The 13,905-nt window shown below is 53.9% G+C and overlaps 1 protein-coding gene across 3 annotated transcripts in view; it reads right to left on the bottom strand.

The window, feature by feature from the left end:
- The window catches only part of PEPD (peptidase D), a 136,012-nt gene that overhangs the window by 105,994 nt on the left and 16,113 nt on the right, over positions 1 to 13,905 (bottom strand). For 2 of the 3 annotated variants that reach the window (XM_025366169.1, XM_025366170.1), the window contains exons 4-5: positions 8,425 to 8,488; positions 1,156 to 1,203 (exon numbers count right to left, since the gene is read on the bottom strand). In XM_025366169.1, coding sequence (XP_025221954.1) covers positions 1,156 to 1,203; positions 8,425 to 8,488 — 112 coding nt within the window. The remainder of the gene's footprint in view (positions 1 to 1,155; positions 1,204 to 8,424; positions 8,489 to 13,905) is intronic. The other variant, XM_025366171.1, reaches the window with a different exon arrangement.

Raw genomic sequence — 13,905 nt, 5'->3', positions numbered from 1 at the left:
CTCAACGAAGTGTAAGAAAGCACACTTCTCTGAGAAATTTCAGAGAATTCTCTGGGGGCACGCCACAGCCCAAGTGCCCCCAAAACCCTGCCAGCGTACCCAGAGCCCACCTTGCACTCCCCACCCTAGCCCAGGCCCTCGGTCAGTCACTGCGCCCCACACCCCTGCTACCTTGAGGGCAGATGCCAGGGGGTGTGGTTTTCAGATTCTATTAACAGGGGAGACAGAGGATGGGAGTAAACTTTCCTTTTTCCTTTTCAAATTTTTTATTTTTAATTTTCGTGGGTAGGTGTTAGGTGTATACATTTATGGGGTACATGAGATATTCTGATACAGGTACGCAATGGGGAATTATCACATCAAGATACATGGGGTATCCATCTCCTCAAGCATTTATCCTTTCTATTACAATCCAATTATACTCTTCTGATTATTTTTAAATATACAATAAACTATTATGGACTGTAGTCACCCTGTTGTGCTATCAAATACTAGATCTGATTTGTTCTACTTAGCTGTATTTTGGTACCCATTAAACTTTCTACACCCACACATTCCATGAGCTCAGCCTGACACAAATACATCTTCTAGCCGGGCTTAACCCTAGGAGTGGGTGTGGTGTCTCGTCCACATCCTCATGACAGGACACAGCAGGTCCCGGGGAGACTCAAGGATGGGGTCCCATAAACAGTTGGCTATTCAGACTGAGCAGGTGTTGCTACTTATCACCGATAACCATTCCTCTTGGTTTCTTTTTTTCTTTTTTGAGACAGAGTCCTGTCTGTGGCCCAGACTGGAGTGCAGTTGGCGCGATCATACCTCACTGCAGCCTCAAACTCCTGGGCTCAAGCACGTCTCCCGCCTCAGTCTCCCAAGTAGCTGCGACCACAAGCACATGCCACCAGGCCTGGCTAACTTTTTAATTTGTTGTAGAGACAGGGTCTTGCCATGTTGCCCAGGCTGACCTGGAACTCCTGGCCTCAAGCGATCCTCCCACCTTGGCCTCTCAAGGCATAACAGGCATGAGCCCCCGCACCTGACCCCTCTCAGTTTCTTAATCCTCCCCTATGGTCCCAACCTCTGCAGGGGAGGTGGCCCCCTAAAAACCCTCCCCAGAGCCAAGCACTGCCCCACCCCTGGACACCAGCCACTTACCAAAGTGAGGAGGACAGAGGGCTTCTGTGACGTCAGGACACTGGCAATCTAGAAGGTCAGAAAGAAAAACCCACTTTAGAGGCACCACTAAGCCTAATCAAGATGACATGCCACCATTCCTTCACAATGACAGTGCACATGTATCAAGCAGATTCTTAGAACAGGCAACGCGGGTGCTGCCCTCACCCTGCAGGTGAAGAAACCCAGCTTTCCCTGGCTGACGGACTTCTGAAAGCCACACAGCCATAGAGGGGCAGAGAGGATAAACCTACACCTGGCTCGCTTCCCACCGCACTGCCCTGCTTCCAGGCACCACACAGGTCCCTGGCTCCAAGCAGCCAGCGCCTCCCACCCTCCAAGGCCAGCCCCTCTGCCCGTCTGCAAAGTCCCCGCTCAAAGACCCGTCCCCCGGGAACCCTTTAGGCTCCAGCCCTACCAGCCTCTGGTTCCTAGGGCAGGGGCCTCCCTCCCTGCTTCCCATTCAACCCCTAGACCCAGGGGAGTTGGCCTTCCCCAATCCCATCCTCTGGCCCCCACCCCACAGCCCACTCTCTGTCCCTCCACCATGACCCACTTGGACCTCCTGCCACTGCAGGCCAGTTACTTCCCAGCCAAGCCCTTGAACCTGCGTGCCGGGTCAGCTCATCTCTCCACGCCTCTGCTCCAGCTCTTACCTCTCCCTGAATGCCTTCTCCCCATCTTACTGCCTCATCGATTTGCACTCAGGATGGAAGCCCCAGCCCCCTGGGCAGGTTCGTTCACTCCCTCCTCCACTGCCCCACTGACAGTCACCACTCCCCTCAGCAAAGCGCCACGTGCCAACCAGCCTGCCAGGAGCAATTTCTTCCTCTCCCAGCCCGTCCTCCTCAGTCTGCCCTGTATCTTGGCTAGTGCAGACCCTCTTGTTTCTGAGCACCCCCAGGGCAGAGAAAAGTCTCATCTCCACAGCCCTCGCCTCTCTCCACACCCCGATCCTAACTCTTTACACCCGCAACTCAGTGGGAGAGTGAGGAGAACGTGGTGTTGTTTTAACAGCTTGATTGAGTGATCACTGACGTACTCTACGCTGCCTGTATTTAACACAGACATTTTGATAAGTTTTGACATATGTATACATATACCTTTTTTAATACTGAGATGCTTCCCAAGAAAACCTGGAACGTACTGAAAACTATAAAAAGATAAAATGCACGTACAATCCTATCTCCAGAGACGATTTAGCTTTGCACATAAAAACAGAGATTTGTAATGACATTTGGATCACATGAAATTACATGCTTCACTTATTTCCTGTCATTATATATTCTTCAAACATGCAATTTTTAGCAGTCACTACCGCTGGGGACAGTAAATGTCCAGTAAGTCACTGATGATGGCCTGTGCCACTCATCTTACACACAGCATCTCATTTAACCACATGGGGAGACAGCGCGGCAAACAAGCAGTTTCTGCAAATGAGAATGGCTTACAGGTTAGAGAACTTGCCTGAGTTAGGTGAAAAAATAATAGCACAGCCCAGATTTGAACCTATGGCTGTAGAATACTCTTTTAGTGGACGCTACTCATTCCTCTACAGGACACTTAAATTACATCTAATACACTTTGGGAGGATGGGATGGGTCAGGAGATCGAGACCATCCTGGCTAACACAATGAAACCCCATCTCTACTAAAAATACAAAAAAATTAGCTGGGCGTGGTGGCGGGTGCCTATAGTCCCAGCTACTCAGGAGGCTGAGGCAGGAGAATGGTGTGAACCCGGGAGGCGGAGCTTGCAGAGCCAAGATCACGCCACTGCACTCCAGCCTGGGCAACAGAGCAAGGCTCTGTCTCAAAACAAAAAAAAAATTACATCTAATAATTAGCTATTATAAATAATGCTGTGATGAACATCCTTGCATATAAGGATTTCCTTAAAATTAAATGCCAGTCGGCCACGGTGGATCATGCATGTAATCCCAGCACTTTGGGAGGCCGAGGCGGGTGGATCACGAGGTCAGGAGTTCAAGATCAGCCTGGCCAATATGGTGAAACCCCATCTCTACCAAAAATACAAAAATTAGCTGGGCATCACGTGCCTGTAGTTGCAGCTACTCAGGAGGCTGAGGCAGAAGAATCGCTTGAATCCAGGAGGCGAGGCTGCAGTGAGCTGAGATCACACCATTGCACTCCAGCCTGCTGGGCAACAGAGTGAGACTCTGTCTCCAAAAAAAAATTAAATGCCTTTAAAACTGTTGGGTGAAAAGCCACAGACTTTGTCAAGGTTTGCCATGCTCCCGGCCCAATGATCCTCCAGACATGTATCAACAATCTCCCCGGATCCTCTCTCATGTTACTGAGTGACTGCTTGGAGAACGGCTGTGTCCTTTGGCCTCAGTGTTGCAAAAAAACAGAAGGCTCAGCCGGGTGTGGTGGCTCATGCCTGTAATCCCAGCACTTTGGGAAGGCTGAGGCAGGTGGATCACCTGAGGTCAGGAGTTCGAGACCAGCCTGGCCTACATGTTGAAACCCTGTCTCTATTAAAAATACAAAAAAATTAGCCAGGCTTGGTGATTGTAATCCCAACTAGTCAGAAGGCTGAGGCAGGAGAATCGCTTGAACCCGGGAGGCAGAGGTTTCAGTGAGTCGTGATAGCGCCACTGCACCCCAGCCTGGGGGGCAAGAACAAAACTCAGCATCACAAAAAAAAAAAAAAACAAAAAAAAAAACCAAAAGGCTCAGCTGTGTCCCTCCACACCCTCAGCTCCTCCAAAGGAAGGGGAGGCTTATTAAATGGAACAGGACTGCATGTGCTGGCCCTGGGTGTGTTGTTACGTTGATGTGAAGGGTCTGCATTCATCGGCACAGAAGGAGTCTGTCAATTACAGCAGCAGAAGCAGAGAGCCAGGAGGCACTTGGGGATTGTATCTGCTATTGTCTTGGGAGGGAGGAGCACGATAACAAATGTGTGGGCTGATGGTTTTTCTCGGGGCGACGACTCTCTGGACGTGCTGGTTAGGAATAATGGAGGAGGGGAGGGCAGCCGTCTCCTTGCAGCACCGTGCTCAGACAATCCAGGCCTGACTCTGAGAGCAGGCTGTGCATCTCCTAGTCCTGGCAGGGCAACATCTTTTATTGATCACAACTGCTTGAGTGGGCCCTGGTTACTTCTGTGGCTGCAAAACCTCTCCCAGCCTGGCAGCTCCACCCGCCCTTCCCCACGGAGACCCATTAGTGCTATGCTCTCATCAGCACACCCTGACTCCGTGCCTCAAATATTAAGGGAACACAATGCGCTGTGTGTTGCTGGCTCCCGATGTATCCCCTCCGATGTATCCCCGGCACACACGACAGCATGGCTCTGTCAACTCAAGGCCTCATTTCCACGGAACGGTGGCCACTGGGGACCTCTCACACCCTGCGCTGTTAAACGGCCCTGTCTTGCTTCATGCCACAGCCAGCATCGATTTCTCGGGCAGCCCCCGGTCTCTCTGGCAGATGGAGCTGGATGGTCACAGGCAGAATTCATCGGAACCCTGTGGGTGTACATCCTCCCCCGGGGACAATCAGAGGCTTCCCACGGACACTTCCTGCGCTTTCCTAACCAGGGCCCAGACCAGGCCCGAGGGCCGCTTTTTGCAGGGTGATGAGCTGCAGAAAAAAGCTGGATATGCCTTTGCCAGCGTTGGGAAAGCCTGCAAGGCTCCAGAGAGCTGGCTCTGCCCTGCAAGCACTGAAGCTTTTGAAAATAAACCTTCTTTCACGGCATTCTCCTCCAACAGTACTGCACACTGGTGGCCTGCACTGCTTCTAAAATTTCAAATTGGTTTCTCAAATGTAAACATCAGGAAACATCACCAACAGTCTGGATGTGTGGCTACTCCTTAACAATCAGGTTCCAGGAGCCCTGAGCTGGTGGTCCCACAGCGTGGCGGCCCCTGTTGACCCCATTGCTCCCGATGCCTGTCCCTGTGCTGCCGCGGTTGTCCTCTTACTGTGCTGCCTGCAGCCAACTTGGTGACCCTGGGACCTTCTCACATCCGCCTGGCACCATAAAGGAAAGCTAGTGCATGGAACGCGCGCTCCACCTGCCAGCTCTCAGCCGGTGATCCCGCCAGCCTTTGCACAGGGCCTTCACGGCAGAGCCTCGGGGCCCCACTCAGGGTTCTGCTGAGTGCCTCCTTCCCAGGGGAACTGCCTTCTCAATAAACTCAGGATCCTCTGTGGGGAGGAGGGAACCTCGGAGCCAGCTGTGCCCCATCAGACACCTGCATGTCATACACGCTATCACGTGACCGGCCATGGTTCAGAGGAGACAAGCGTTGGCTGTGATTTGTCACTGACAGCTGAGGCCACCCCGAGTGAGATGAGGCTGAGCACTGCAGAACCAGCCTGGGAACCCCTCCCCTAAATAAAGGGCTTCCTGTCATCTCCCACGATGCAACAGGCCCCAGGTACCTCGAGCAACCTGCGATACCTCCCAGCTCAGCGGGCTCAGTCCAGCAGGTCACACTTTTTGGCAGGATCCCTTCTGAGCCACAGAAAATCAAAGGCACAGGCAGTCCATGCAGCCTCCGCAGGAGTGTCCTACAGCAGCCCTCCTTTCTGAGGGGCAAGCGAGGTCTGGCGGGGAGGCCCCTGGGGTCACATCCCAGCACCACTGCCCTCCAGCTGTGGGGCCGTGAACCAGGCCTTTCTCTCTGAGCCTCAGCCTCATCTATGAACGGGGTGGGGGCTTTGGCCCCGCACAGTCCCCACCCCGCTGTGTCCCCCCCACAGTGGGAGGGACAAGGAGCTCCAAGAGAGCTGCCAGTGTTACTGGAGCCCATGGGGGCCGCCCCGGCATGAAGCGCTTGCTCTGCTGTCAACATGAGCCTTGTTCCCAGTAAAAACAGCGGCAGTAACGGTAACATCAACACCAATCTGCAATGGCAGTGGTGGTGACGGGGTGCCGTGGGGTGCCCCTGAACCCTAAAGAGATTCCAGCCTTTGAACTCTACTGAAACCTCAAGATTCTGCTTTGTACACGAAGATGAAAAGTGAGCCAGTCTCCGAGCTGCCATTCTGTGCTATCATTGACAACTTCCCTGCCCTCTCAAGGCGGCCTCTCTCTTACTTCGCTTAGAGACCAGTTCTCCTTCTTCGCTCCCAGAAATCACAGTATACATGGAGCTGAATTTCCCCCCAGTTATAAAGATAAAAATGTCAGACAGTGGCTGGGGAGGCTGTGGCCCAGAGGCGGCTCGGACTCAGCAGCCGAGTCCAAGTCGGAGGCAGGTGCCCGCCCCACCAGGGTCCTTGAGACACAGCCCACCCCAGGCTGTCCCTCCAGGTTTCACATCGAGGAGAGCTGAAGGGTCAAGGTTTCAAAGGGCAACAGTGTTAAGAAGCAGTTTCTGGGGCAAGGAACACATCTGCCACAGAGAGGGTCAGAAGCAAAATGGGAATGAATGAGTAGGTGCCTCCCGCCCCAGTTTCAAGACATACAAGGTAAGAGGCAGATGGTCTTGTTGGGGGCATGCAAATAAACATTCAGTCTATTTTAGATCCTGTACTCAAAGGAATCAATACGCTAGGTCACATGTGTATTGACAGAATCTTCAGATGTTAAGAGTCAACCCCAAAAGCTTGGGATTTAAATAACATAAAGATCCACCAAAAGCCTCCTCTCTCCACAGTCCAACCAGGCAGAAGATGCTGTAGAGACAGGCCCCCGTGGCCCTGCAGAGGTGGGCAGTGCCCCTTCACAGAGGCTCCCCTGGGGACCTCTGCCCAGGCACCACCACCCTGCGGTGACTGTTCACTCATGTGGTCACCTCCTGCAACCGGACTGTGTCCTGGGCTGTTGAGGTGAGCCCTGCGTCTCAGCCACCTCTGATGCCCTACATGTCCCTGGGACTGGGCAGGGAGAGAGTGCAAGAGGAACGTCTGGGGGAAAAGAACTGGGCGTTCAAGACAAATACAAGACAGTCAAGGGCAGAGTGCACATCAGAACACAGTCAGCCTCCATGGTGTCCACAACTTGTCCTGAGGGCTCAGGTAAGGGGCACCAGTGTGGACCAGAGTCTACAGCAGATACCGGGGCTGATGCAAGGCCTCAAAAGATGGATAGCAGAAAGACAGAGAAAAGGAAAACTTATTCCAGGACAGCAGAACTAGGCGCAGGGCTGGGCACATGGTAGTGGCCTGCCTGGAGTCAAAGAGAGTTGGCCACCTCTGAGCTGGCTGCGCCGGGCTGGGCTGGGCCCCACAAGCTGGGCAGAGACAAACTGGCCTCTCACAGCACTGTGTCCGGCCATGATCCCTGGGAACCTGCCTCTCAACCAGGCTGTGTCCTGCCCAGAGGAAGGGGGAAGCTGCTTGGCCGCCAGAGCTCCCCCGGCCACTTCCACACTGCAGCCCTGGCTCTTAGCATGGGCCACATACGATCTCTGTCTGTGGAAATGTGGCTATGGGAGGGCCCCATCCAAAGCCGATGCTGCTGGGTCCAGGTTGAACTCCCAGTGGCAGGCACTGACTTCTGGGTGCTTCGCATTCCACACTGCACTGACCTGCACAGGATGTCGGGTTATGAGAGCGCCCAGGGCCAGAGCACAGAGGCCTCCTGTGTGCCAGACAGTGGTTTAGTGTCAGGGCCTTTGGTCACGTAGACCACAGGGGCTCCCAGCTATGCTCTCGCCTCTGTCCCAGCCCTGCCCCACTGGCAGGAAGGAGAGCTGGAGTCGAGGAGTCAGGGCAGCCCCTTTCACCTGCCTGGACTTGGTTGGCACAGATTCAAAACCCCAAGAGGACAGTCACACGCCTACCTGGGCCACATGACACCAGATGGACAACCCCACTGAGAAGTGGATTGAAGTCAAGGGACCTCCAACGCCACTCTACAAGCCTTTCACAGCCTCGGGCTTTTCTGACAGCGGCATCAGCAGGACTCGAGACGCACAAAGGCCTCGGCCTAGCCTCACGGTGACTTAGATCGTGTGCCACCGCTGCAGGCAGGCCCGCCCCTCAGAGACACCTCATGTATCTCAGCGGCCACAACCCAGGTCACCAGACACTTCCACCCAGAGAGTCAGAGGCCTTCCCAGGCAAAGCAATGGCTCCGCAGAGAAGCCTGACGCATGGATTGCTGCCTACTCCTTCCAGATGGCAGCACCCCCAGCGTGGCGGCCGGTGGCCAGGCGGTAGCGTCCCTGACATCCAGCAAGGTTGTGGCAGTGGAAAGAGAGGAACTCCAGGAGTGGAAGGCATGCTGGAAGCCCTGGGCTGCTCAGAGGAGGAGCCAGCTACCCACCTCATCTGCGTACTGGACGTCATCCACGGCATACTTCTCCTTGAAGTGCTCCTTGGAATGGATCCTCAAAGAAAAGCACAAGGAATGCCAGGATCAGGGCTTGGTAATGGCTCAGCATGGTCACCTTCCTGCCTGCCAAGCCCAGGCCATGGAGCCCCAGGCCCATCCCCATCACGGCCAGCACCCAGCACCCGGCACCGAACAGGTCTGCCCAACACACGCTTGGAGGGCAAAGGACATTGGGCCACGGAGTGATGGATGAACCACAGCTGCTTTCCTGAGCAACCCCTGCTCCTCTGTGACCCTAGCCACCTGCAGCCAGCCGCTGCAGACAAAAAGCCCTATCATCCCCCTCCACTGCCAGAGACAGTCCACCAGGGTAGCCAGCCAGTGCACCCCACCCTCTGTGGCACAGAACAATCTGTCTGCCAGGTCTTCATGGAGCATCTTTAAAGGAAAGTTTATTTTAAGGTCGGGCATAGCAGCTTACACCTGTAATCCCAGCACTTTGGGAGGCTGAGGCAGGTAGATCACAAGGTCAGGAGATCAAGACTATCCTGGCTAACACGACGGAACCCCGTCTCTACTAAACATACAAAAAATTAGGGCATGGCGGCGGGCACCTGTAGTCCCAGCTACTCAGGAGACTGCGGCAGGAGAATCGCTTGAACCCGGGAGGTGGAGGTTGCAGGGAGTCAAGATCGCGCCACTGCACTCCAGCCTGAGTGACAGAGCAAGACTCCATCTCAAATAACAATAATAACAATGTTTATTTTATTTTCTAGAGACAGCATCTTGTTCTGTCACCCAGGCTGGAGTGCAGTGGCACAATCACAGCTCACTGCAGCCTCAAACTCCTGGGCTCAAGCAATCTTCCTGCCTCAGCCTCCCGAAGTGCTGGGATTATATGCATTAGGCACTATGCCCAGTCACAAATTAACATTTTTAGAAAGTCAATATCAGTATTGCTCAATGTGATGAGAAAAACTCAAGCTTACTCATTACCCCTGAAAAATCTGCCAGTGAGAAGACACAGAATGGACGAAGTTGGGCAGCCCTCGTCCACCTCCTGACGGGCCCTTTGGTCACAGCTGTGCTAGGCAGACCTCCAGTCTGGGTCCAGCAAGCCGCCACCCCCAGGCTCTTGGTCAGCAGATAAGTCAATGTCGTCGTTGGTGACGGAGCTTACGTAAGGGGAAAGGAACACAAACCACACAGGGGAGACACTGAGAGCCAAGTCCAATGACACACGCGCAGTCGGTCCTACGCCATCCCACACCTGGGCCCCACCTCATCACAGGGGCTCTATCCCCAGCCGTGCCCCAGCCCCCCAGCTGTCTGTGACCTCACAGCATTACAGTCACGAGGCGCTGGGTCCCAAATCGGCCTCTGACAAAAAACAGCAGATGGTTTCCGGATGGTACCTCCTGGGCTGTCAAGGGGTGGTGGTGAGACAGGAGAACAGGGTCGGGAGGCAAGAAACCTAGGGCTCTTTCATGCAGACTTCCTGGAACTAAATTGAAAGGAAAATCCTAACTTTCCACACCTAAGTAACAAAGGACCAGAGGCTGCTCTTTTTGCAAATCCCCTTTTTTTTGAGGCAGATGGGAAATTGAAAGTACCTCTGATAATAAGTGGAGTCTTGGTTTGCACACAAACGCAACTTTCTAACTTCACTTTAGAAGTTACAGAGGTTTTAGAAGTGAAGTTACAAAGGTTGCTTTCTGCAACCAATCAGACTGATTGCAGGCCACCACTTCATTTACACAAGGTGAGCACCAAGTGGCCAATGGGAAACCTCCTGGGGGTATTTGGACCGGAGAAGGTTCTGTCACTAGGCCCTTGAACCTCTGCTCAGCCGGCTCCCACACTATGGAGTGTACTTTCATTTTGAATAAATCTCTTTCGTTCTTTTGTTGCTTCATTCTTTCCTTTCTTTGTGGGTTATGTCCAATTCTTTGTTCAAAATGGCAACAACCTGGACAACTTGCAGTCAAGACCTTCTACTGATAACGGGGAGAGAGGGGCTGCGGAGGACAATGAGCCTGGGGAACCCCACAGAACACGGTGGAGGGAGGGAACCTTGGGACTCGCAGGTGACGACCTTCATGAGTGAGCTCCTGGTGTCCTAAGTGCCATTCTCAGCCTTTGTGACACTAAGGACCAGCATCACTCCCAGGAAACAGAATCCGCTCCTCTCTCTGAGTCCTCCACCACTTCCCTCCCCACCCAAACCAGGAAGTACAGGCCACAGGGCCCAGGGACAGCTGCAGCGAGCAACAACAAGGAACACCGAGGGCCCAGGAGATCTCACCGTGATCAATCAGCTGCTCAGTGCAGCCCACAATGCCCTTTGCTTTCTCTCCCTTTTGGCTTCTCTGAAATGATCCCGGGTTATCAAGCTCCTGCTGTTAATTAAATTTGCATGATTCAGTCACATTCACTTGTGCATTTGAGACACGACTCAAAAGTTAAATGGTCAAGGTCTGACACCTCCATTAGCACGGCCTCGAGCAGTTACGGGGCAGGAATTGATGACGAGCACCTAGCCTGGACTCCGGAGGCCCCAGACGCAAGGCTTATTGTGCAGCTGGCTCAAGGGAAGCCTGCAGACCCTTTGCTACTGAGCAACCACACTCTCGGCACTGAGGTGACCCCACAACCCGGCACAAAAGCACGTGTCAGAAATACAAAAGGGAGGGCCATCAGCCCTGGACTTTCTGGCTCCATAACAGACACCCTGCGTCCTCAGTTGTTCCCAGCTCTGCCTCTAGCCCCCCTCCCTTCATTGCCTCCAACTGTGACAGGAGTGGAAAGCAACCTCACGGCAGACTGGGGAAGTACAAAGGACATGATTTTGAGGCCAGCGCCCTACAGAGGAGCATCTCAGCCATCAGTGTGGCACCTAACCTTGTCACCTCCACTCCCGTTAGGGGCCTGAAACCTCCCAACTCACCCCAACTGTGCAGAGGGAAGCCACCAGGAAATGCGTTCTGGCCCCTCCTGCCAAAAAGCGCCTCCCGAGCCGGAGGCCTGATTCTCAACAGAGGAGCCATTCGACAGATAAAACCTGAAAAGCTGCAAACAGCTTTTCTGGCAACTATGCATTTCATTCTCTCTTAAAGGGCAGAGATAATTAAGTTTGGATAGTACTTATTTTTCATGTTTGGGGGCTAATTATAGTAAAAACCACTTAAACGTCACCCTAAGGGATATGCGTGCCAGACTTCCACGTCAAACCAGTCACCGAAGGCTTGGCAGCCATGATTTGGTGGGGCCGATGAGAAAAGAGGTGTGGCCACACAAGCCCTGCAAAGCTGGCTGGAGAGGCCCCTGGGGGGCTCTGGACTCCCGCAGACCAGGCTGGCCAGGGCAGGAGGAAGGGTCTGCACACTGTCCCGTGGGGATTCTGCGGTCCAGCAATGGTACTTCACGTCAGGCCCCATCGCATGGGAAGTCTGGATAGAAACAACCAGACTGGAGGCCGGGCACCATGGCTCACACCTGTAATCCCAGCACTTTGGAAGGCCAAGGTGGGCGGATCACCTGAGGTCAGGAGTTCAGGACCAGCCTGGCCAACATGGTGAAACCCCATCTCTACTAAAAATACAAAAAAATTAGCCGGGTGTGATGGCTGTAATCCCAGCTACTCAGGAGGCTAAGGCAGAAGAATCGCTTTAACTCGGGAGGTGGAGGTTGCAATGAGCTGAGATTGCGCCATTGCACTTCAACCTGGGTGATGAGATCAAAAGTTCGTCTCAAAACAAAAAAAAAAGAAAGAAAAAAAGAAATGACCAGACTGGAGAGGATGGGTCAGCAGAGAAGCTGCTGTCACCCCACACACACTCCCCTCAAGTGCCAAGGAGAGCTTTGGGAGGAGAGAGGAGAAGTCCTCCTACCCAAAGGGGCTCTCGTCCTCCACAGGGGTCAGCATCCAGGGACCCCAGCTGGGCCCTGGCATGAATGAGAGAGGCCTTTCCCAGTCCCCGGAGTCAGAGCCCGTGGCTGCACACTCTGCAGTGACCGCCAGCACCTGTGGGGGCCACGGGTGGGAAGGAGACATTAAATTAACACCACACAGAGCAGACACAAGGAGTCCTCTAGAAAATGAAATTTCAAAGAACAGGTCTTGCCGGCTGGCTGACCACCTGCATGCGGTTAATGAATAAGTAATAGGGCCAAATTACAGCCGTCACCATCCATTTCCCGCAGCCCAGCCTGCCTTCAGCTACAAACAATGCTGCCCGGCCGACTCTTTGCTCACCACAGAAGGCAGCGGCACTTGCTCCGCGGTGAAAGCCGGCAGCCATCCAAGGATGTCATCAGCTGGTCAGCAACAAAAGCAGACCTCGCCACAGTGACGCAGGTGCCTACGCCCAAAGACCACTCCCCGAGCAAGGCTTCCTCGCAGGGGCCGCAGAGGGGACAGCGCGGTCCGGCAGGCTGGAGACCAGGTCCAGTGACCAGGCCTGCCCAGGGTCAGCGCCTCAAACTGCCCGGACAGCAGCTGAAGGAGCTCTTCAGCCCCTTCTCAGAGGCCTGCACGGCAAAGAGGGCCCCCCCACACCCTGCCGATCACAGGGAGCGTGGGAGGGAGGCACCAGAGAGGCTGGGGAAGCCTCAATCCGCTGGACACTTGGTGGGGCAGAGCTGGAAAAACACACAACACACAACACACCCTCATCACAAACACCCTACACACCACACACACCCACACACAACACAGCACACTCACACCCACCACACCCCCATCACAAACACCCTACACACTACACACACACACACCCTCATCACAAACACTTTACACACCACACGCACTCATACCCACCACAGCACACTCACACCCACCACACCCCCATCACAAACACCCCACACGCTACTCACACACCCCCATCACAAATACCCTACACACTACACACACACCCCCATCACAAACACCCTACACTACACACACACACCCTCATCACAAACACCCTACACACCACACGCACCCACACACAACACAGCACACTCACACCCACCACACCCCCATCACAAACACCCACACGCTATTCACACACCCACACACACCCCCATCACAAACACCCTACACACTACACACACACCCCCTCCTCACAAACACCCTACACACCACACGCACCCACACACAACACACTCACACCCACCACACCATCACAAACACCCTACACACTACACACACACCCTCATCACAAACACCCTGCACACCACACACACCCACACACAACACAGCACACTCACGCCCACCACAGCCCATCACAAACACCCTACATACTACACACACCCCCTCATCACAAACACCCTACATACCACACACACACACCCTCATCACAAACATCTTACATACCACACGCACACCCAAGCACAACACAGCACACTCACACCCACCACACCCCATCACAAACACCCTACACACTACACACACATGCTCATCACAAACATCCTACACACCACACACACCTG

This window comes from Theropithecus gelada, chromosome 19 (assembly GCF_003255815.1).
Source record: "Theropithecus gelada isolate Dixy chromosome 19, Tgel_1.0, whole genome shotgun sequence".
Classification (NCBI taxonomy): Eukaryota; Metazoa; Chordata; class Mammalia; order Primates; family Cercopithecidae; genus Theropithecus; species Theropithecus gelada.
Note: the sequence above shows the minus strand (reverse complement) of the source record. Positions and strands in the feature narration are given on the sequence as shown.